The sequence below is a fragment of the Microchirus variegatus genome (genome assembly GCF_963457635.1).
Source record: "Microchirus variegatus genome assembly, chromosome: 18".
NCBI lineage: Eukaryota > Metazoa > Chordata > Actinopteri > Pleuronectiformes > Soleidae > Microchirus > Microchirus variegatus.
In genome coordinates, this window is record NC_139819.1 from 2,402,502 (window position 1) to 2,427,492 (window position 24,991).

General features: G+C 40.9%; 2 protein-coding genes across 2 annotated transcripts; one reads left to right on the forward strand and one right to left on the reverse strand.

Moving 5' to 3' along the window:
• Nucleotides 1-219: 219 nt before the first annotated feature.
• Nucleotides 220-8,138, forward strand: LOC310940411 (dihydropyrimidinase-related protein 2-like; the record flags this gene model as incomplete). Its single annotated transcript, XM_083905377.1, has 14 exons — nucleotides 220-261; nucleotides 1,527-1,615; nucleotides 2,284-2,468; nucleotides 2,573-2,737; nucleotides 2,939-3,000; nucleotides 3,457-3,537; nucleotides 3,753-3,821; nucleotides 3,923-4,043; nucleotides 4,205-4,361; nucleotides 5,239-5,380; nucleotides 5,991-6,161; nucleotides 6,249-6,428; nucleotides 6,520-6,739; nucleotides 8,047-8,138. The coding sequence occupies 14 exons, from the start codon at nucleotides 220-222 to the stop codon at nucleotides 8,136-8,138; spliced, it is 1,776 nt and encodes a 591-aa protein (XP_083761503.1).
• A 7,539-nt stretch (nucleotides 8,139-15,677) lies between these two features.
• adra1aa (adrenoceptor alpha 1Aa) lies at nucleotides 15,678-24,991 on the reverse strand (the record flags this gene model as incomplete). Its single annotated transcript, XM_083904718.1, has 2 exons — nucleotides 15,678-16,243; nucleotides 24,106-24,991. 2 exons carry the CDS (start codon nucleotides 24,989-24,991, stop codon nucleotides 15,678-15,680), a joined length of 1,452 nt encoding a protein of 483 aa, XP_083760844.1.

Consider the following 24,991-nt stretch of genomic DNA (forward strand, 5'->3'; position numbering starts at 1 on the left):
TCAGGACGCGAACACAACGACACATATTGTCCATTTTGTGTTTGTCGTGCGCTCTGCTACGCGTGAACGCCGCTGACTCTCGACGGTAACCGCCGAGGGCGTCGTTTTCCCCGGACGAACAAAACAAGCGGAGAGCATCCGTTCATTCAGCGGAGCTAGCCAGCTAGCGTTAGCCGAGCAGCAGGGGACAGCTGTGTTATTAAAGGGAGGATCCTCAAAATGTCCGGGTACCAAGGAAAGAAGAACATCCCCAAAATCACTGTGAGTTCTCTTTTTAAATAAAATACAGCTGCTATTATTGTTATAATAATAAAATATCAAGGTGTTTCTCACGGGGTGAAGAATCAGCCACGAGCTAACGGTTGTTAGCTTCGCCCATTCATTCAGATGTGTCAGCAGCATCTCTGCTGCATCACCTTCTTATTTATTAGTGTAGTTTTTATAATAAACTCTCTCTCTCTGTATATATATATATATATATATATATAACATCATAAATGTTATATTAGAGCTTCTCTGCAACTTCAGCCTATAGAGCAGTGGTTCTCAAAGCCTGGGTCGGGGGCCCACAGATGGTCACAGGAGATTTTTGTGGGGTCTACAGAATTTATGTGTATGTGACAAAGAAATTGTTAATTTTCAGGTATTTAATTATTTTTTCTTGAGTGATTTGAACAACATTCTCCCTAAAATGTAACAAAATACAAGGCTCTACACAAGCATGGAAACAAGATGGCTGACCCTGCCATTGTGAAAATGACATTGTTTTTAAACTGCAGGAGCCTATAACATTGAATTAGTAAAGGGATGGTTCGGAATTTTGAATATAAGACCTATTTTCCAACTCAGCCGGTGTGATGGAGACGTCTGGAGACGTTTTCAAGAAATTTCACTCGGTTCTTCTAGTTGCCGAGTTCGCTGATGCTATGGCTAGCGCAAGTCAATGGTACCAGCTAGCATGGCATTAAAAACACTCGTACCGACTCCACAGTGCACCCGAGGCAAATCGATTGTAACGGCAGACTATCGATGTACATATCTGTGTTGATAGAATAATATTTGAAACAAAACTAACGTCGCATCGCATGAATTTTTGAGGGACTACTTTCTCAGCACTATACTTCCGGCAGCAGAATCAGTCCGCCGCTGCCGGAAGTATGACGCGCTGCTGCTGCTGCTGAGACATAAATCCTTCAAATTGCAAGGTTGGTTTTATTTCAAACATTCTATCAACACAGACATGTACATCGATAGTCTGCCGTTATAATCGATTTGCACTGTGGAGTCTGTATGAGTGTTTTTAATGCCATGCTAACTTGTATCATTGACTTGCGCTAGCCATAGCATCAGCGAACTCAGCTAACTAGAAGAACTGAATGAAATTTCTTGAAAACGTCTCCAGACGTCTCCATCACACCGGCTGAGTTGGAAAAATAGGTCTTATGTCCAAAATTCCGAACTATCCCTTTAACCAGCCTTAGTCGCATGCTTTATGTCTCGTGTGAAATTCTGTCTCCTCGTCTCAGAGCGACCGCCTCCTCGTCAAAGGAGCGAAGATAGTGAACGATGATCAGTCGTTCTTGGCTGACATCTACATGGAAGATGGCGTCATCAAGTAAGTGCAATTAAATAAAGAATACATACATGTTTATCATAGCGCTAGGTTAGCGCACGATGCATTTCCATGACGACTGACCGGGAAAAAGACGCACGTGACGTCACGTTTTACGTGCCGCTGCGCGGGAGTCCAGGTACCGTTTAGCAGTTAGCTCCGTTAGCAGAATTAGCTCCTTTTTAGCGCCGGTTAGCGCGCCTGCAGTGGAACTGGAGTGGTCTTGTTTATTAAACTAAAAGAGCAGCGCTACAAATAAGATAAGATAAGATAAGAAGTCCTTTATTCGTCCCGCAGTGGGGAAATTTACAAATAACCAGCGTATCTATGTATGTGTGCGTCTGTTATTAAAGTTCAGCGTTACTTTAGAGACTCATTTTAACAATCGGGAGTCACGTAAACATGGCGTCGCGCGCGTCTTTTTCCGGTCATTCGTCATGGAAACGGTGTCCAGCACTAGTTTGTTAGTTATTCCTGACTGCTTTCATAAAAGCTTACCAAACACTTACTGAATCACAGGTTATTCTGGGTTTATGTAAACGCTACAATGTTTATTTACCTTACAGCTAGCATGAAACATACTCGATTCAGTCGGTCATACTTGCAGTCTTTGGTATGATGTGTTTTATTCTACTCGTTTATGTTCCCTTAACCGTTTATTTCTCCTTCAGGCAAATCGGCGACAACCTCATTGTTCCGGGTGGCGTGAAGATCATCGAGGCTCACGGGAAGATGGTGATCCCCGGGGGAATCGACGTGCACACCCGCTTCCAGATGCCCGACCGGGGCATGGTGTCTGCGGACGACTTCTACCAGGGAACCCGCGCCGCTCTGTCCGGAGGAACCACCATGATCAGTGCGTGTCGTTTTCCCCTCGACGCGAACATTTAACCAGTTAACCGCGCAGTCGCTCACCTGTTTGCGTTTGTGTTTGTGTTTGTGTTTGTTTGTGTCGTACAGTCGACCATGTGGTGCCAGAACCCGGCACCGGCCTGGTGAACGCTTTCAAACAGTGGAGGGAGTGGGCCGACGGCAAGTCCTGCTGCGACTACTCTCTGCACGTGGACATCACCGAGTGGAACAAAGGCACTCAGGAGGACATGGAGTCTCTGGTGAAGGACTATGGTACGTCGACCACAGCTGACACTCCCTTAAACGGCTCACCTGACGCTTTAACTGACAGGAGGGGGAGAAAACTAAAACAGTAACTCTGTATTCCTGCTCTGATTTGACTCTTCTCCTGCGCTCTTGGGTTTTTTCCGCCCTCTCTTTGTTCTCTTTATTCCACCTTTTGGCTGTTTTCTCTCATAAGTTTTCTATCTTCAGGTGTCAACTCTTTCCTGGTCTATCTGGCTTATAAGGATGTTTTCCAACTTTCTGACTCTCAGGTACGCTTTGCCTCTCGCTGTCCGTGATTAAGCCGCTTTTCCACCAGTAACTACCTTTGTTTCTTTTTATTCTATCAGCTTTTAAAAAAAACAAAAAAAACTGCACTGAAAACACCTGATATTTGAAAAGAATGATGACATTTCTTGAAATGACCACCAGGTGGTGGTATTGTTAAAGATTATACAGCAACAATATCATTATGGTAGTGAATGTATTAATTCTACTAACTATATTCTGTAAAAGTCATTGTTTTTTCACCGTCGTACGAAGCAATTTCTAATTTCCGTCTTTTTAAATGCTGTTTATGACACATTTGTGTCATTTTAAGCTATTTCAAAGACATAATTAGGCAACTAAGTCACTCGCGCTCACTCGTCTTCTACCGCTTTATTCTCCAATCGCAGTCGAGGAAATCGGTAAACAAAATTTCTAACGACGTTGTCGTTTCCTCTCAGATCTACGAGGTGTTCAGCGTCATCAGGGACCTCGGAGCTATTGCACAGGTGCACGCTGAGAATGGAGACATCATTGCAGAGGTACAGAACAAAGAAATCTCTTTTAATGTTTGACTTTTGTCTTAAATTCACCTTTTTTCCCATTTAAATTATATTTTTAAAACATTTCACCCACTGCCGTTAGTATGCTGGTAAAATATTCTTCATATGAGCTCTAGTAGCTAAGTGGACATAGCACACATCTACAAATAAACTTTTTTTTTGGATTGTAATGTGTCTGTGTGGATGTTTTTCAGGAGCAGAGACGTATTCTGGAGCTGGGCATCACCGGACCTGAAGGACACGCGCTCAGTCGTCCAGAGGAGGTGAAAAATGATGACGAATCACGAGGCTTCTAAGAATAATAAAGGACTGAACTGTGAAAGGTGACGACTCTGACTTTGTGTGCGTGTGTGTGTGTGTGCAGGTGGAGGCGGAGGCGGTCAACCGCTCTGTAACCATCGCCAACCAGACCAACTGTCCCCTCTACATCACCAAGGTGATGAGCAAGAGCGCCGCCGACGTCATCGCTCTGGCCAGGAAAAGGGGTAAGAAGAGCGTGACTGACTGATTAAAATGTTGAAAAATGTCTTGGGTTTTTGTCCACAAACGAAAAAATTCAGTTTTAACTATTTATTGTGTTTTATGGAGACCGGGAAATTATTCACATTTAAGAAGCTGAAAAATCTGGTTGGTGTTTCTTCCGTAGGTGCTGTGGTTTACGGAGAACCCATCTCTGCCAGTTTGGGCACGGACGGAACTCACTACTGGAGCAAGAACTGGGCCAAGGCCGCGGCGTTTGTCACTTCTCCGCCGCTCAGCCCTGATCCAACCACCTCCGACTACCTCAACTCCCTGTTGTCATGGTAACCGCTTTGTTTTTAGACCCAACAATCGACCATCAGGATCACTTTGGTCAAAGATAGCATTAACTGCACATGGGTTAGGGTTAGCTTATCTTTGTTTGTTTAAAGTTGTCTGAGGGTTAGCGTTAGAGTAAGGTTTAGCTTGTTTTCTTTGTTTAAACTTGTCTGAGGGTTAGCGTTTGAGTAAGGGTTAGCTTATCTTTGTTTGTTTTTAACTTGTCTGAGGGTTAGCGTTAGAGTAAGGGTTAGCTTATTTTTTTTGTTTAAACTTGTCTGAGGGTTAGTGTTTGAGTAAGGGTTAGCTTGTTTTTGTTTGTTTTAGCTTGTTTTAGGGTTAGCATTGGCGTTAGGGTTAGCTTATTTTGTTTGTTTTAACTTGTTTTAGGGTTAGCGTTAGAGTAATGGTTAGCTTAATTTTGTTTGTTTTAACTTGTTTTAGGGTTAGCATTGGCGTTAGGGTTAGCTTATTTTTTTGTTTAAACTTGTCTGAGGGTTAGCGTTAGAGTAAGGGTTAGCTTATTTTTGTTTGTTTTAACTTGTTTTAGGGTTAGCATTGGCGTTAGGGTTAGCTTATTTTGTTTGTTTGAACTTGTTTTAGGGTTAGCATTGGCGTTAGGGTTAGCTTATTTTGTTTGTTTTAACTTGTTTTAGGGTTAGCATTGTCGTTAGGGTTAGCTTATTTTTGTTTGTTTTAACTCGTTTTAGGGTTAGCATTTGCGTTAGGGTTAGCTTATTTTTGTTTATTCTAACTCGTTTTAGGGTTAGCATTTGCGTTAGGGTTAGCTTATTTTTGTTTGTTTTAACTCGTTTTAGGGTTAGCATTAGCATTAGGGTTAGCTTATTTCTGTTTCTTTTAACTTCGTCTTTTCTTATCTAGTGGGGACCTGCAGGTGACGGGCAGCGCTCACTGCACGTTCCATACTTCTCAACGTGCGATCGGAAAAGACGATTTCTCCTTAATCCCAGAGGGAACCAACGGCACCGAGGAGAGAATGTCCATAATCTGGGACAAATGTGTGGTGAGTCGAGCTCTCAAAACCCTCTGCGTGTTGACGACGAGATAAGAAAACGTTTGAATTCAGAGACTTAAAAAATTTCTGCATGCTGAGATTTGAAAATGATAGCATTCCGAGATTAGAAAATTTTGCCATACAGAGATTTGAAAAAGTTCGAATTGAGAGATTAGAAAATTTTCACTTTTACAGATTAGAGAATATTTACATTCAGAGATTAGAAAATAATCACATGTAAAGATTAGAAAATTATCGCAATCTGAGATTGGAAAATGTTGGCATTCAGAGATGAGATAAAGTTGGCATTCCGTGATTAGAAAATGTTCACATTCTGAGATTAGAAATCTTTCAGGTTCAGAGATTATAAAATGTTTGCATTCAGAGATAAGAACGTTTTTGCATGCCAAGATTCTAACATTTTGGCGTTCTGAGATATTTTTGCATTCTGAGATTGGGAAACATTGATATTCAGAGATTAGAAAATGTTCAAATTCAGAGATTAGAAAATATTCACATTCAGAGATTAGAAAGTGATCTCATTCTGAGATTGGAAAGCGTTGGCGTTTTTACGTTTTCCTTCTAAAGTTGCCTGAATTCCTTGTCGTCGCTCCACCAGGTGACTGGAAAGATGGACGAGAACCAGTTTGTGGCGGTGACCAGCACCAACGCCGCCAAGATCTTCAACCTGTTCCCCAGGAAAGGCCGCATCGCCGTGGGCTCCGACGCCGACCTGGTGCTGTGGGACCCGGACGTCACCAAGATCATCTCGGCCAAGACCCACAACCTGGTCAGATCATCGCAGCTCGGGACAAAAAAAGAATCTGTAATTATTCATTTAAAAATGCGTCCTGACGGAGTCTCTTGCGGTTTTCAGGCGGTGGAGTACAACATCTTTGAGGGCACGGAGGTGCGCGGCGCTCCGTCAGTGGTCATCAGTCAGGGGAAGATCGTGCTGGAGGAGGGAAGCCTTCACACCAGCGAGGGCTGCGGCCGCTACGTCACCCGTAAACCTTTCCCCGACCACGTCTACAAGAGGATAAAGGCTCGCAGCAGGGTGAGTGTCGACCGCGTCCTGTAAAAAAAAAAACAAAGAGGCCGCTGAAGGTCGCGGGATCCCGCTCTGACGACTTCCCCTCTATGTTTAGCTCACAGAGCTGCGCGGAGTCCCCAGAGGTCAGTACGACGGACCGGTGTGTGAGAACGTGACTCCTAAACCCATGTCCGCCGTCTCCTCGGTGAAGACGTCACCTGCCAAGATGACGCAGCAGCAGCAGCAGCAGCAGCAGCAGCAGCAGCAGCAGCAGCAGCAGTTATTGGCTCAGCAGCCTGTTCGTAACCTTCACCAGTCTGGATTCAGTCTGTCCGGTGAGTCCAAAACACACAATCGTCCAGATCTGATGTTAAATTATGACAATCACAGTCCTCACTGGTCTTTACCCAACTATCACACATTTGGATTAAATGTCGCTGTCGTCTAGAGCTGGACAATATATCCGTTATTTTTAGAATCCAGTAATCTATCGATTATTTTCTCGTTGTGTTCACCAAACCTGGAAATCACATTCCGAGATTAGAAAATGTTCACATTCGGAGATTAGAAAATGTTCACATTCAGAGATTAGAGATTAGAAAATGTTCACATTCAGAGATTAGAGATTAGAAAATGTTCAAATTCAGAGATTAGAGATTAGAAAATGTTCACATTCAGAGATTAGTAAATGTTCACATTCCGAGATTAGAAAATGTTCACATTCACAGATTAGAAAATGTTCAGAGATTAGAAAATGTTCACATTCATAGATTAGAAAATATTCACATTCAGAGATTAGAAAATGTTCACATTCAGAGATTAGAGATTGTTCACATTGTGAGATTAGAAAATATTCACATTCATAGATTAGAAAATGTTCAGAGATTAGAAAATATTCACATTCACAGATTAGAATATGTTCACATTCTGAGATTAGAAAATGTTCACATTTAGAGATTAGAAAATATTTGCATTCATAGATTAGAAAATGTTCAGAGATTAGAAAATATTCACATTCACAGATTAGAAAATGTTCACATTTAGAGATTAGAAAATATTCACATTCTTAAATTAGAAAATGTTTGCATTCATTGATTAGAAAATATTCACAGATTAGAAAATGTTCACATTCACAGATTAGAAAATGTTCACATTCAGAGATTAGAAAATATTCACATTCTGAGATTAGAAAATGTTTGCATTCATTGATTAGAAAATATTCACAGATTAGAAAATGTTCACATTCTGAGATTAGAAAATGTTCACATTCTGAGATTAGAAAATGTTCACATTCTGAGATTAGAAAATGTTCATATTCTGAGATTAGAAAATATTCACATTCATAGATTAGAGATTGTTCACATTCTGAGATTAGAAAATGTTCAGAGATTAGAAAATATTCACATTCACAGATTAGAAAATGTTCACATTCTGAGATTAGAAAATATTCACATTCATAGATTAGAAAATGTTCACAGAAAACGTTCACTTTCAGAGATTAGAACATTTTGCATGCCAAGATAAGAAAAAGTTAATTTCAAAGATTTAAAACCCTTCAATACAGTGGAGTCCATCCGTATAGATACATTTCGCTAAGTATTTTCAATTGCGTTAAAATGTACGATCTTTTTTCTTCTTCCAGGTGCTCAAGTCGACGACAACATCCCCCGTCGCAACACTCAGCGCATCGTGGCGCCCCCTGGTGGCAAAGCCAACATCACCAGCCTGGGCTAAACTCAGTGATGTCATGTGAGCGGGGGAGTGCAGCGCGACACGAGGTCACTCGTGTGATCATGTGATCACCTGAACTCCACCTGTCCACACACACACACACACACACACACACACCACGTCACCTCGTTTACTTTTAAAAATAAAAAGGCACCGTTCCATTTAGTTTCCTGCCACATTCCACTGTCTTTACACGAGGATCACGTGACGTGAAGCAGCTTCTTTCATTCGATTGTCGAACGTTTGTTTACATTTTTTTTTTGATTTTTTTTTTCGTTGGCGTCGTTGAACGCTCGTTCCATTCGGCTCAGAAATCTGTCGTCATTGTTCCAACAGCAGTTGTTTACAGTGTTATTTTTTCCCGTGCTGCTTTATTTCCCCGATATTATTTGAAAATATGCTGTTAGTGATCATGTGACACGACCGCGCTTAGTTGCGATCCACGTCTCTACTGTTCGTAAAAACACTGCTACGCTGTAAAGATCTTTTTTTTTTTTTTACGTTGATATTGTTACGGAAAGTTGATCCGGGACAGAATTTCACTAAAATATTTCACTAACATGTTTCCACTAAAACTCTCGTAACTTCTTCACGTAAAACGTATTTTTTATTTTTTTTGCGAAAATGTATAACGCGTCAAAATTCACTACGGAAATTCTTCTCCATTTCGTGCGGTTTATTTGCGTTTTGCAAACGTAGGAACGCAGCTCTTTATCGTAAGGACGAGCCGTTACGGTGAAAAGTAACGTTATTGGTTTTTCGAAGTTCGCGAAAAAAAGTGAAGTCGAATATAATCCTCCGAAAGAAATACGATTCACGCAAACGCTTCATTTAGCACAAACCGTTTATTTCGTCTTTAACGCAGAAACATTTCCGTCGTACGTTTTTTCAGCTTTGCAGTTCCCAAACGCCGCTATTTCCCAAAAATAGCCGAATTTCCCCACACTTTTAAGATTTATGTGTAAAAAAAATATTCAAAACGATTTGTTTACGAATTCAGAAAAATGCGAGATATGTCGTTTATGGCTGTGATTTAGTCGTTACATTTTGTCGTGTGATTTGAGTCACAATCTTTAAAAAGTGCGTCCGTATATATTAAGTTTTGGGTGAAACGACTGATATCGGAATAGTTATTTAGGGTTAGAGTACAGAAATATTGCTAACACAAAAACTTTTTCTTTTTCGGGATTAGTTTTGTTTTTAATCGTAATTAAAAAAAACTTGTTATTGTCCCGCGTTCCGTCGAAAGACTCGCAAACATTTGGGGAACTAAACGTGCACGAAACGTCGCACGTGGCGAATGTGGTTCCGTGAATGGGCGGGGCTAACGTCATGACCACACCCACTTTGAAACGGTCGTTCCAGCTGCTGGTTTCACGAATGAAAAAATCGTTAAGCGCGTGTTTCGGGTCAGGGTGGACAAAAAAAGTCAATGGGACCCGCGAGCTGAACCCAACAGCACGGCCGCCATTTTGGATCAAAGTGCTCATTTCCACACGTTGTCATTGCGTTTTTCTCCTCTTCTTTTTTTTTTTTAATCGGTTGTCAAGTGGTCAAACATCCGATGATCGGTAGAATCGTCGCGTACGATCTCGTCGTTTAACGTACAAACTTGACGGAAGTTTTTTTTTTTTATCGACAACCCGGTGCTAAAACGACCATTTTTCCCGCTTACACACGTCGTCGCCGTCTGTTTTGTTTTTGCACTTGTAAAAAAAAAAAGAAATCGTTAAAAGTTAACCCTGTACATGAGCTTGCGGACGTTTATTTCCCGTGTTCTTTCGTGCGTGTGCGTGCGTGCGTATGTTTTATTATTGCCTGCCTGTTGTTGCTCACTGTATCGATGAAGGCTCTTTTCAGACCCTGATGGTTAAAAAAAAAAAAAAAAAGTGAAAGAAAAATACTTTGGTTTTGTTTCTGGACTCTGTGACAGTGCGCCGCCGTATTCCGTGTTCGTGTCGTGAATGAATTAACAGATAATCAGATTATAATCTTCTTCTTCTTCTTCTTCCCTCACAAGTGACACCGTGTGACCACGCTGTACAAACACTGGCCTCTTTGTTTGTTTTTGTTGCCGTATGCAAATCTATAATGTGAAGTGATTTGGGGGAACGGTGGTTGTTGACGATGTTTAAAACAGTGATGATGATGATGATGATGATGGTGGTTTTATCGGTCGTGCGTGTTTTTGTAGGTTTTCAGGGTTTAAAGGGAAAACGACGAGCGTCGTCGGCATTTGACGCAGCATCATCTTGTGTTGACTTCAGTGGATATAAATGATAATGATAATAATAAAAACTAAAATTAAAACTTACATTTATGACTGTTTATTTTTTTTCAAGCCCCGCCCCCCCCCCCCCAACACACACACACACACTCTTTTGGCTCTTTATCGTAAGGACGAGCCGTTACAGTGAAAAGTAACGTTATTGGTTTACGTAAACGCTTCGTTTAGCACAAACTGCTTATTTCTTCTTTAACGCAGAAACATTTCCGTTGTACGTTTTTTCAGTTTTGCAATTCCCAAACACTGGGTCGGGGCCCGTAGATGGGTCGCGGGAGGAAAAATGTGGGTCCTCCCCCAAAAATGAAGAATTTTCCCACACTTTTATTCAAGATTTATGTGTAAAAATGATTGAATGATGAAGTCGGAAAGATGCTAATATGGCTGTGAATTAGTTGTTACAATGTGCGTAATTGTCTCATTGCATGATTTGAGTTGCGATCTTTAAAAAGTCCGTATATATGAAGTTTTGGGGAAAAACGATGTGAAACGACTTATATCGGACTGATGTCGGTATCGATAGTTAGGGTTACAGAACGGAAATATTGCTAACACAAATGTTTTTGTTTTTTTTCGGTATTTGTTTTGTTTTTAATCGTAATTCAAAAATGTGTTATTATCCCATGTTCCGTCAAAAGACGGAACTAAATGTGCACGAAACGTCACTTGGTTCGGGGCTAATGTATTGACCACACCCACTTTAAACAGTCGCTTCAACGGCTGGTTTCACGTACACCAATTAAAAATCGCGTTTTAAGCACGTTTCGTGTCAGGATGGACAAAAAAAAGTTAATTGTACCCACGACCCCAACAGGATGGCCGCCATTTTGGATCAAAGTGGCCGTTTTTGTTGTCGTTTTTTTTGAAAGCGCTCATTTCCTCACGTCGTCATTCAGTTGCGTTTTCTTCCTAATTTTTTTCTTTTAATCGGTTTTCAAACGGTCAAACTTCCGATGAACGGTAGAATCGTCGCGTACGTATAAAACATCAGAGACACAGCGAGAACACTAGGTGGCGACAAAGACTCGTGATTGTTCTTCTATTATTATTATTTTCTTCTCCTTGAATCTCTTCATCCTTGAAGATGAAGATTACAGGCTTGGATTTGAGTGAAATTTGGTACATCCGTACAGAATCAGACGCTCTACTATCGCACTAAGTTTCATCCATATCTAATCAAGATTACAGGCTTGGATTTGAGTGAAATTTGGTACATCTATACAGAATCAGACCCTCTACTATCGCACTAAGTTTCATCCGTATCTAATCAAGATTACAGATTTGGCCGGTCATTTAAATCTGGTTCAGTCCCATTGAATAAGATCAGATGTGTCGATCTCCAGGCGCCATCTTATCAGATCAGGATCAGATTTGTCATGTTTATGTGAGATAATAACACATATAAACAGGCAGATTTGATGATGGTTTTTGTCGCTCGGGTGTTTTTTTTTGTTGTGGTTTTTTGAAACCGACTGAACGAATTCATCTGCGGCGATAAACTCTTCCTCGTGGCGTCTGAGCAGAGCTGGAGTGATTTCAAATGTTCTCAGTCACCAGTGAAGCGTTTCCGTCTCCCCGTGGGACAAACTGTCCTCCCTCTCTCCCTCTCTCCCTCCCTCTCTCTCCCTCCCTCTCTCCCTCCCTCTCTCCGTCTTCTCTGCTTCTACCGCTTCTGAACTTCAAGCGCCCGAGGACGATGTCGGACTAATGATGTGACTCACAAAGGCAGGAGATGTCGGTGCAGTCGGGGGAAAGTAAATCAATGCCGCCGCCGCTGCTGCTGCTGCCAGAGGTCGTCTTCTTCTTCTCACCCCTTTGATGCTTCTGTGTAAACAAAGAGACACTTTGACGGATTTAAACTCGACGCAAGTAAACGCTCACTTTCCTCCTTTCCTCGCGTTGGCTTTGCATAATGTACACAAAAAAATAAGGAAACGTGTTAGTGAGTTTTTGCTTGACTGAACCCGACAGAGGGGTTTTTATAAGCAGCACTGGAGCAGGGTCAGAGGTCAGAGGTCAGGGCTGAGGTCAGTTAAGACGCTAACGGAGGTGGATGTAACTGTGGGAAACATTGTTGTGGGTTAAAGTCGCTCACCGGCGCGACATCGACTCGCCTCAGCGCGCTTGTTTGTTTCCTTCTTCTCCATCAGTGACAGAACCTGCTGTTTGTTTTAGTTCCTGCTCTGACGAGGTTCAGCTGAGACGATGCTAAAATGTGACGTCAACAGACTGCCGGTCTCTGATTGGAGTGTCGTCACCGAAGAGTCATGAACGCGACGTCCGACACGAGAATCAAAGCCAACAATGTCCAACTGTAGTTAAAAAGACTTCAAAATCCTACTTAGAATTCCTAAATCTACTTAAAATTCCACATTCAAGTTAAAGTTCCAAAATCTACTTATAATTCGAAATTCTACTGAGAATTCTGAAATCTTATAATTCCAAAATCTACTTATAGTTCCCAAATCTACTTATAGTTACCAATTCTACTTAAAGTTCCAAAATCTACTTATAGTTCCAAATTCTACTGAGAATTCTGAAATCTACTTATAGTTCCAAATTCTACTTATGTCATAATCTATAGTTCCAAAATCTACTCAAAATTCCAAAATCTACTGAGAATTCTAAAATCTTATAGTTCCAAAATCTACTTAAAGTTCCAAAATCTACTTAACGTTCCAAATTCTACTTAGAATTCCAAATTCTACTTAGAATTCCAAATTCTACTTAAAGTTCCAAATTCTACTTAGAATTCTAAAATCTTATAGTTCCAAAATCTACTGAGAATTCTAAAATCTTATAGTTCCAAAATCTACTTAAAGTTCCAAATTCTACTTAGAATTCTAAAATCTTATAGTTCCAAAATCTACATAGAATTCTAAAATCTTATAGTTCCAAAATCTACTTAGAATTCCAAATTCTACTTAGAATTCTAAAATCTCATAGTTCCAAAATCTACTTAAAGTTCCAAAATCCACTTAGAATTCCAAATTCTACTTATAATTTCAAATTCTACTTATAGTTCCAATATCTAGCGACAGCGCTGCTGAAGCCGGTGATCGTGAGCCCAATCACGACCACGTTCGGTGGTGTTTCAGTTCAGTGACTGTTACTCTGATTTTAATGAAACGATTCTAATGATTCAGTTTCACCCAAAACAACACGAGACACGATCACGTACGACATATTCTTTGTGTTTTTGTTGTTGTTGTTGTTTTTTTACTTTATTGCGACAACAGGAACAGCACGAGGCAAACTCTGGAGACGGCGTCGCAAACATCTGCGTTTTTTCTGGAGCATCTGGTGAGTCATCACATTTTCAAATGGCTCCCCCTGAGGATTAAAATATGTAAACATCAAGAAATATTGTTGTCATGTTGAGAGGAAACAAATGAACAGAATCACAGCTTTTGTACAATATGATTTTTTTTTATTTGGTCCATTTCAAGATGGTGTATTTTTCTACACTTTTACATGGTTTTTATGGTTCAAAAAGTGACAGTAAAATGGTTAAAAATCTGTATTTTTGCCGTGATTTGTCCTCTTAAAGGTCCAGTGTGTAATATTTGCGAGGCATAATTGGCCTAAATTGTGTGTTTTTTGTATAATCGCTTTAAAGCCTGAATGGTACTTGAAGGCCACCGTAGTTCCCTGATGTGTTTGGTCAACATTAGGAGGTTTGAGCTGATGTTTGTTTGTTTGTTGCAATCTGACGTCTCACCATTAGATGTCACTGCTTCCTTCACACTGAACCTTTTATTTTTTTTTAACGAGGAAACCTGTAGAAGCTCTTGTGATGGATTTGGAAGATTTTGATTACAATTTAGGCAAAAATGAAAAATTGTTGCTTTTCAAATCAAACTTCCTCCAGTGTTCGCTCCAATCCGAACAATTTCACGACTTTTACATAACGTGAATATATATCGAACGACCAAATAAATGACGGCAAAAGAAAACCGCACCGTCCGGATCAGCCATGGCGTTTTGGCGAATTTCGACAGTTGGCCACGAAACAGGAAGTGCCCTATGACTTCGGCATACATTGAGTTCCACCGAGTTTCCCGAAACTTGGTGGGAAGATGTTATAGACCGAAACGAACAAAAAAGTCGACCGTAACTATGGCTTCAACTCAACAGGAAGTCGGCCATTTTGAATTTTGGAATCAATTTTAGCGGTTTCCACCCCTACGTAAAGCTAGGTGATAGAACCTGCTGTTTGTTTTAGTTCCTGCTCTGACGAAGTTCAGCTGAGCCGATACTAAAATGTGACGTCAACAGAGTGCCGGCCACTGATTGGTCAGTGTCGTCACTGAAGACACAAGAAGTAGTTCCAAATTCTCCTTATAGTTCCAAAATCTACTTATCTACTCCAGATCAGCCACGGCAACCCACGCCGTTTTGGAGAATTTCGACCATTCGCCACGAAACAGGAAGTGCCCAATAACTTCGGCATACATTGAGTCCCACCGAGTTTCCCGAAACTTGGTGGGAAGATGTTATAGACCGAAACGAACAAAAAAGTCAACCGTAACTATGGCTTCAACTCAACAGGAAGTCGGCCATTTTGAATTTTGGAATCCATTTTGGCGATTTCTACCCCTACGTAAAGCTAGTCCCAGTTTTTATTTTATAATTGAGCTTCCTATCATCATTGAAGGTGAAAGAAAGAAAACCGCACGGCAATCAGCCACTGCAACCCTCTGCGTTTTGGCGAATTCGACAGTTGGCCACGAAACAGGAAGTGCCCAAAAACTTCGGCATACATTGAGTTCAACCGAATTTCCCGAAACTTGGTGGGAAGATGTTATAGACCGAAACGAACAAAAAAGTCGACCGTAACTATGGCTTCAACTCAACAGGAAGTCGGCCATTTGGAATTTTGGAATCTACCCCTACGTAAAGCTAGTCCCAGTTTTTTTTATATTTTATATATTATTTTTATAATTCAGCTTCCTATCATCATTGAAGGTTTTGTCGGATGACAGAGGATTATCAGCAAATACAAATTGGAAAAATTCCCTCATCTGTTTGGGAAACTATGCATCGTATGTTCTTCTGAAGGTCTGAACCAAATGTAGTGATGACTGATTTATCTGTGGAAAAGATTAGCTCAAACACACCGGGACACTGGAGGAAGGTTAATCCCGTCATTTGTCACAAATGTTGGCATAACGAGGCATAAAAAAAAAAAAAAAGTTAAGAAGAACATCCTCGTGTGACCTGGAAACACGAGTCCGGAGGACGAACGCGAGGGATTACTACACCGGCTCTCCTTTTTCCGACAGGGACAGTTGGTGGATTTTAATGGTGGGCAGTTTCCCCACAGCAGGTGTTTGGTTGCGCCGCGACTCCTGCGGGCGAGTTCCACGGCGCAGGAAACGGCAGCAGCAGCAGCAGCAGCATTGGTGAAAACCTTTACTGCACAGTTTGGCCACTTTAGCTCTGCCGGTCTCCGTCGGTAGTGAACCGCCGGCGGCGCCAGCTCCTGAGAAGACCTTCCAGTCCCCGCTGTCTCTGGAGGACGGCGTCCTGGACAGAGCCGCGGAGGAGGACGTCGGGCTGAGGCCGCGGTCCGGGCCCAGGCCCAGGGTCGGGGTCCGGCCGTGACCCCGGATCTGAGGCGTCCGCCCGGGGCTCAGGCGTCGGAGGTTTTGTCCGGGCGTTATTCTCAGAGAGCGGAGTCCCAGCAATCTCTGGAAGGCCTTCTTGAACTCGTGGTTGGAGCACGGGTAGATGATGGGGTTGATGCAGCTGTTGAAGTAACCGAGCCAGAAGGTGATCTTGAAGACGGTGTCGGACACTCTGTACGCGGGAAACATGGAGCCTTGCGGGACATTAAAACACAGAGAGAGAGAAGGGTGGTGGTTAATGGCTTCATACACTTGAAAAAGGCATTAAATAGAAGGTGAAAGAATGGATAAACCATTTAGGGCCACTACCACAGTAATTGGCATAGGCTAGTGGGAACACAAAATGTGTATTTACCTACAATTCCTGCAAAACATCATCGGATAAACCCTTTAAAACTCTCCGCACAGAGTGGATTATTCTGTTCTGCAGGACGCGGGGCCGGCCCCAAGGCGTAAGCGAACTAAGCCGCTGCTTAGGGCCCCGTGACCACTGGAGGGCCCCCTAGAGCAATTAACTAAAAAAAATAAAATAAAAGTTTCAATTGCTGTTCTGTTTATTGAGAATTTTTCTCCCCATTTTTTTACCAAAGCTTTTTCCACAGTTTTTACATAGTTGTCAGATGTGATTATTTAAAGGTGCATTATGTAATAAATCATAAAATCCTCCTAATATGTCACAGAGACTCAGGAATAATGTTCATATAACAAACTGAACTCACCAACAACAACAGTACAGACAAAATATTTGCATTAAAAAGTTTTTTTTGCAGACTGCAAATCATGTTTATGTTTTGAAATCATGTTTTGGCGTCATGTGGCGCCACCTACCGCCGTCTAACAATCATTGCAGTCAGTAGAGTCTCAGCTGCCGAGCAACCACGGGTTGCCAGTTACGTCAGAAAAAACGAAACCTAAAAGACCTCTGTATTCTGAATTTGAATGTAGTAACTGTTTTTGGCCACATTCTTACATATTTTAACTTTATATTTTATTTATAAACCATTGTTATGACCTTGTTGATTTACATTATTATTTAAGTATTTGTTTGATATTTATTTGTTTATTTTATTTAATGCTGTGTGTTTTTTTTACCTATGAAAGTCAAATCTTTGTATCACAGGAGTGTGTTTTGATTGTGCAGATTTTTAGATTTTCAGACCTTAATATCTTAATATTTTATTTACAAACCGTTTGGTTTTATGTATTGATTCACTATGTCGCCAGTAGGGGGAGGTGCTGATTTAGCCAAATATTAAATTGAAAGATTTTAGAATAAGTAGAATAGCTTTTGTATAGTAGGCGAGTGAATGATCAATAATCATTATTATTATTATTCGGCAGAAACAGAGGGGCCCCAAAATCACATTTTGCTTAGGGCCCCACGGAGTCTTGGGCCGGCCCTGAGCAGGAGTTTTCCACCTCCTTCTAGAACTTCTTTGACTGTGTTTAACATCTGTTTTATTGAATTATTTCCTGTTTTATTTTAGTAACTCCCGTTCTCTCGCTCTCGTTTCAGTTGACTTCACTTCCTGTGTTTTTCCCGCCCGTTCTGATGACAGGCTCCGCCCCCCCCCGATGAGTTCCACCTGTGTTCGGTTCACTCACGTCGTTATTTATCCACTGAGTTTCTGTCAGTTTGTCAGTAAACGCAGCAGCAGCAGATTCTGTGTTCTGAACCTTTTTGGACCTTTGTTTTCACATTTTTTGCTTAGTTTGATGGTTCCAGTCTGGATGTTGTGATCGTATCAGCTCGTCCCTGAAGATAAACGACAACAACAACAACAACAACTGATTTCAAGAGTCTCGCGAGGTGAGTTTGACTCTCGTCTGTTTGTACGTCGTATTATTTGTTATTTGATCAATCGCAAAGAAGAAGGAAACGTTGACGTTGATAAACGGTGAAACGGTGGTTTAATCTCCTCCCACTTTCAAGAGGCGTGGCCGACAGACGTAGATGAAAATGCAATCGAACAGATCTGCAACCGATCAGACCAAAGCAATCGAACGTTGACGTTGATAAACGGTGAAACGGTGGTTTAGTCTCCTCCCACTTTCAAGAGGCGTGGCCGACAGACGTAGATGAAAATGCAATGGAACAGATCTGCAACCGATCAGACCAAAGCAATCGAACGTTGACGTTGATAAACGGTGAAACGGTGGTTAAGTCTCCTCCCACTTTCAAGAGGCGTGGCCGACAGACGTAGATGAAAATGCAATCGAACAGATCTACAACCGATCAGACCAAAGCAATCGAACGTTGACGTTGATAAACGGTGAACGGTGGTTTAGTCTCCTCCCACTTTCAAGAGGCGCGGCCGACAGACGTAGATGAAAATGCAATCGAACAGATCTACAACCGATCAGACCAAAGCAATCGAACCGTCAAGATCCGTCAAAGTTAGCGGTGAAACTCATCCGACTACGTACGTTTGTTGTGAAACCAAACAAGACGACGGTTTCTTTCCGTCGTTCGGAGATCGGCCAATCACGTCAACGCAAAATTTCGTGGACTCGGGCGTCGGGCGCGATTTGCGCGATAGACGCGATCGGTACGGTGCTATCATCGCGAGTATCACACCTGTGCATTGAGATGAGTGGATTGTGGGTATTTAAGACGGAGACTCTGGTATTTATCATCACGTAAGAGTTTCAAACGTCAAGAAAAACTGAAATTAGAGCTTTAACGTTAATATTTTCTATCTTTTTCACTTCATAAAGCACATATTTTCTTGACTGAGATTGGGTTTTCTCTCTCGAACATATTCATAAAACCGTGTCATTTTATTTATTTCATTGCCGAGAGAAACTACATCATCGCTCAAATCTAAATCCACTTAATTTGATTTATTTTTAGTCGAATTGCTGAAAACAAGAGGTTGATTAAAGGAAGTTTTCCACACATCAGATTAGAGAGAGCGTGTGACGCAGAAAACGTCTCCATGGACAGATAACGTGAACAATAACAATAGGCGTTGTTGTCGTCGCCGCTCCTCCATCACATTTCCTGTGTCTGCTGCTCGACAGAAATTCAAATAATGAAACGTCCAATGTTTTGTGTGTGTGTGTGTGTTCTTGTACTTGCGGCATACTGAGGACCAGTGAGGGTTTTTAACCAACAAGTGAGGTCATTTTTACGGAGTGAGGACATTTTTGCCGGTCCTCACTTTGTTTTCATTGAAATCACTTCCTTAGGTTGCTATAACATGCTATACTCAATTTGTCAAAAAAAAAAGAATTCAACTTTTGGATGACATAGTATAGTATGACGTTTTTGTCAAATGTTGGACCAAAAATTTTTTGTCAAAGATTTTTTCAAATTTTGGACGACATTGTATAGTATAACGTTTTTGTCAAATTTTGGGTACATTTTTTTTTCTCAAATTTTGGACGAATTAGTACAGTATGACGTTTTTTGTCAAATTTTGGACCAAAAATTTTTTCTTCAATTTTTTTTTTCAAATTTTGGACAACATAGTATAGTGTGACGTTTTTGTCAAATGTTGGACCAAATTTTTTTTGTCAAAGATTTTTTCAAATTTTGGACGACATAGTATAGTATGACGTTTTTGTCAAATTTTGGACCAAAAATTTTCCGTAATTTTTTTTTTTCAAATTTTGGACGACATTGTATAGTATGACGTTTTTGTCAAATTTTGGACCAAAAATTTTCCGTCAATTTTTGTTTTCAAATTTTGGACGACATTGTATAGTATGACGTTTTTGTCAAATTTTGGACTTACAATTTTCCGTCAATTTTTTTTTTCAAATTTTGGACGACATTGTATAGTAAGACGTTTTTGTTAAATTTTGGACCTAAAATTTTCCATCAATTTTTTTTCTCAAATTTTGGACGACATAGTATAGTATGATGTTTTTGTCAAATTTTGGACTTACAATTTTCCGTCAATTTTTTTTTCAAATTTTGGACGACATTGTATAGTAAGACGTTTTTGTTAAATTTTGGACCAAAAATTTTCCGTCAATTTTTTTTTTCAAATTTTGGACGACATAGTATAGTATGACGTTTTTGTCAAATTTTCGACCAAAAATTTTCCGTCAATTTTTTTTTCAAATTTTAGACGACATTGTATAGTATGACGTTTTTGTCAAATTTTGGACCAAAAATTTTCCGTCAATTTTTTTTTTCAAATTTTGGACGACATTGTATAGTACGACGTTTTTGTCAATTTTTGGACTTAAAATTTTCCGTCAATTTTTTTTTTTTAATTTTGGACGACATAGTATAGTATGACGTTTTTGTCAAATTTTGGACCAAAAATTTTCCGTCAATTTTTTTTTCAAATTTTAGACGACATTGTATAGTATGACGTTTTTGTCAAATTTTGGACCAAAAATTTTCCGTCAATTTTTTTTTCAAATTTTAGACGACATTGTATAGTATGACGTTTTTGTCAAATTTTGGACCAAAAATTTTCCGTCAATTTTTTTTTCAAATTTTGGACGACATTGTATAGTATGACGTTTTTGTCAAATTTTGGACCAACAATTTTTCGTCAATTTTTTTTTTCAAATTTTGGACGACATAGTACAGTATGACGTTTTTGTCAAATTTTGGACCAAAAATGTTCCGCCAATTTTTTTTTTCAAATTTTGGACAACATAGTATAGAATGACGTTTTTTGTCAAATTTTGGACCAAAAATTAAAAAAAAAATATATATTGCTCTGGGGCTCCACCTGCAGACATTTTATGGTACTGCAAACAGTAGTTATTTATAGATGTCATTCATGAAGAAGATATTTGTAATTGTGTTGATTTATAAAATGGAAATGCTGGTCCTCACTTTGTCAGCAACCCAGTCCTCAGTATGCGGCAAGTACAAGAATGTGTGTGTGTGTGTGTGTGGCTGAAATTCGGCCGTCCAGGTTTGTGCCGCCCATCGTTTATCTTCTGCGGCAGAGTCCCGTCTCGTGAAAATCCGTTATTGGATGAACCGTCGAAGACGTTCAGACGTGGGCTTTTGAAAAATGAGATTGTGATACAGCGGCGGACACAAAGACGGAGGGAGGGGGGGGGGGAGATGAAATTATCTTGTGCCTGTTCAGCTCATATGTTTTATTCCCAGCTGTGTGTGTGTGTGTGTGTGTGGGGGGGGGGGGGGGGGTAGAAGTCTTTTGTCATTGTGGATGGCCTTGATATGGATTCATGTAACAGGGCCGGTCCAAGTCTTCACGAGGCCTGAAGCAAACGCCGATAATTAAACGGTAAATTGCGAGATGCTTCTGTGGGAGTTCTGCACAGACGTGTCTGTGTTTCCATTAAACTGTTCTAGCTCCACTAGGTAAGAGTTTGGTATAAGTTTACGCTGTTTTCCACGACTTCATAGCTCCTCCCCAATGTGGGCGGAGTCATCGCAGCACGGCTGCATGAAACTATAGTGAATTTTGGAATTATAAGTAGATTTTGGAGCTATAATTAGATTGTGTAACTAGATTAGATAAGATTGTGTAAGTACATTTAGGAATTTTAAGTAGATTTTGGAATTATAAGTAGAATTTTGAATTTTAAGTAGATTTTGGAATTATAATTAGAATTTTGAATTATAAGTAGATTTTGGAATTATAATTATAATTTTGAATTATAAGTAGATTTTGGAGCTATAATTAGATTGTGTAACTAGATCAGATTAGATTGTGTAAGTACATTTAGGAATTTTAAGTAGATTTTGGAATTATAAGTAGAATTTTGAATTATATGTACATTTATGAACTTTAAGTAGAATTTTGAATTTTAAGTAGATTTTGGAATTATAAGTAGAATTTTGAATTTTAAGTAGATTTTGGAGCTATAAGTAGAATTTTAAGTAGATTTTGGAATTATAATTAGATTGTGTAACTATAAGTACAATTAGGAACTTTAAGTAGAATTTTGAATTTTAAGTAGATTTTGGAATTATAATTAGATTGTGTAACTATAAGTACAATTAGGAACTTTAAGTAGAATTTTGAATTTTAAGTAGATTTTGGAACTATAACTAGAATTTTAAGTAGATTTTGGAATTATAAGTAGAATGTTGAATTATAAGTAGATTTTGGAATTATAATTAGATTGTGTAACTATAAGTACATTTAGGAATTTTAAGTAGATTTTGGAACTATACGTACAATTTGGAACTATATGTAGAATTTTGAATTATAAGTAGATTTCGGAATTGTTGGTACATTTTTTAAATATACGTACATTTTGGAACTATACTACAGTTACCAGATTCTAACCATCTCTGAAAAAACCTATAGAGTGGAGGTAGAACTGTATCATGGAAACGAGCCAAAAATTTAAAACTTGCATCCATTCTTTTTTTCTGATTACAAAGCAATAAAAAGTCCAAACACTTTCACTCTGTCATTGTCCTCAGACTCAGACTCAGAGGTTCTGTAACTTGATGCAGTTTCAGTAAACGAGCTCCGGTACAAACTTTGGCTTCTCTAAATCCCCCCCCCCCCCCCGTCAGGAAATGATAGCAGCTAAATTTACAAGCATGAGAGCATGGAATAAATATAATCCCTCTGAGATTCTGTCTCCTTGTATTTACCGTCGACTTTCTTGGTTCACAGTCTCTCTCTCTCTGTGTGTGTGTGTGTGTGTGTTGACTCTCCGGTTCAAGTTGTTCTTCTTAATCTCGTCGTTGAAACACAGAGTGTGTGTGTTCTCCGACATCGGCCTCGTGGATTAATTTGTCACTTCCGTGACGGATGAGCTGAGTCACAGACACACGAGAGTCACAGTCTCTGTTTGACTCACACGCTGAGACCTGAACCTCCGTGGATTTGTTAACGCGCGGTGGGAGAAGCGGAGATTTATCGAGGCCTATTTATAGAACGCGGACCCGTCGACTCCGAACGTTCACGACGGACAAGCGATCGATACGTGAACGTTAGCGAGCTCAGTGTTCGGCTCCCGCTGAAACGGGAATTCCATTAAATTGGCTAAAACGGTTAAATAAATTGAGCAGCGCGTTCGAACCCGCACGTGTCAAACGTTGATGAATGAGTCTGTGAAACGGAAGTTACAGCTGTGTGATTTATGGGCTATTTTGATAAACATAGGCTGGTTTATTTGTACAAGGATACCAGATATAATATGCTTGTCAATTAGCATATTAGCATATCTGTTACGCTAACGAGCTATTGGTTGTAGCTTGGTCATTACGCCGTTAATGTGATTCTAATTCAAATGTCACGCATTTTAAACAACATTTCAAACAAAATATAACACGCTAATTTGCATCAGTCTTGATGCTAAGCTAGGATTAAGCTAACAAGGAATTGGCTGTCGCTCTGTACAGTATGTCAAGTCAAGTGCTAAGATTAAAGGTGCATTATGTAATAAATCATAAAATCCTCCTAATGTGTCACAGAGACTCAGGAATAATGTTCATATAACAAACTGAACTCACCAACAACAACAGTACAGACAAAATATTTGCATTAAAAAATGTATTTTTGCAGACTGCAAATCATTTTACGTTTTGAAATCGTGTTTTGCCGTCATGTGGCGCCACCTACCGCCGTCTACCAATCATTGCAGTTGGTAGAGTCTCAGCTGCCGAGCAACCACGGGTTGCCAGTTACGTCAGAAAACGAAACCTCAAAGACCTCTGTATTTTGAATTTGAATGTAGTAACTGTAATTTTAAATTATCAGTACATTTTGGAACTACAAGTAGAATTGTGAATTCTAAGTAAATTTTGGAATTGTTGGTAAATTTTTTAATTATACGTACATTTTGGAACTATACTACAGTTACCGGATTCTAACCATCACTGAAAAAAAAACCTATAGAGTCGAGGTAGAACTGTATCATGGAAACGAGCCAATAATCAAAACTTGCATCCGTCCTTGTCAAACTTGTCTCTTTAGCATATTTTCACATCATGCAATTCCCACAATTCCTTCTTCTTTTTTTTTCTGATTAAAAGACCTCGATATTTTGAATTTGAGTGTAGTAACCGTTTTTGGCCACATTCTTACACATGGCGCCTTTAAGCTAACCCGCTTTTTTTTTTCGCGACAAGACAACGGCGACGAAAACTCACCGATGGGCAGCACCAGGAAAAAAGGCAACCAGCACAGCACGAAGCAGCCGACCACGATGCCCAGCGTCTTGGCCGCCTTCATCTCGCGCGAGAACTTGAGCAGTCGCAGGGCGAAGTGCGTGCGGCTGCGAAGCGCCTCGTCCTCCGACACCGCCGCCGCCGCGTTCCCCCGGTGTATCCTCAGGATCACCCGCTCCGTGTCGGATTTCTCCGTCTTGTGGCCCTCCCTCAGGCCCTGGCTCTCTCGCTGGGCGACCACGTAAACCCGGCAGTACATGGCCAGGATGACGGCGAGCGGCAGGTAGAAGGAGCCCACGGCGGAGAAGATGGCGTAGCCGGGCTCCTCCGTGATCTTACAGACGGACTCGTCCTCCGGCGCGGGCTCCTTCCACCCGAACAAGGGTCCGACGGATATGACGACGGACAGCAGCCACAGCAGCGCCACCGCCAGCAGGCCGCGGCGCTTTGTCATCATGGCGGGGTAGCGCAGAGGGTAGCTGACGCCGATGTAGCGGTCCACGGAGATGACGCAGAGGCTCATGATGGAGGCGGTGCAGCAGAGCACGTCCACGGCGGCCCAGACGTCGCAGAAGACGCGTCCGAACACCCAGCGGTCCAGGATCTCCAAAGCGGCCGAGAAGGGCAGCACGGTGGAGCTGAGCAGCAGGTCGGCCACCGCCAGGTTCACGATGAAGTAGTGCGTGACCGTGCGCAGGTGTCGGTTGCAGACCACCGAGAGGATGACCAGGATGTTGCCCACGATCCCGAACACGATGAAGACGCCCAGCACCGAACCCAGAACCGCGGCTTTGACCGCGTCGAGCTGCGGCACGAACGCCTGGCTGCAGTTGATGGAGCAGTTGTGCGTCAGAGGAGCCGGGCTCAT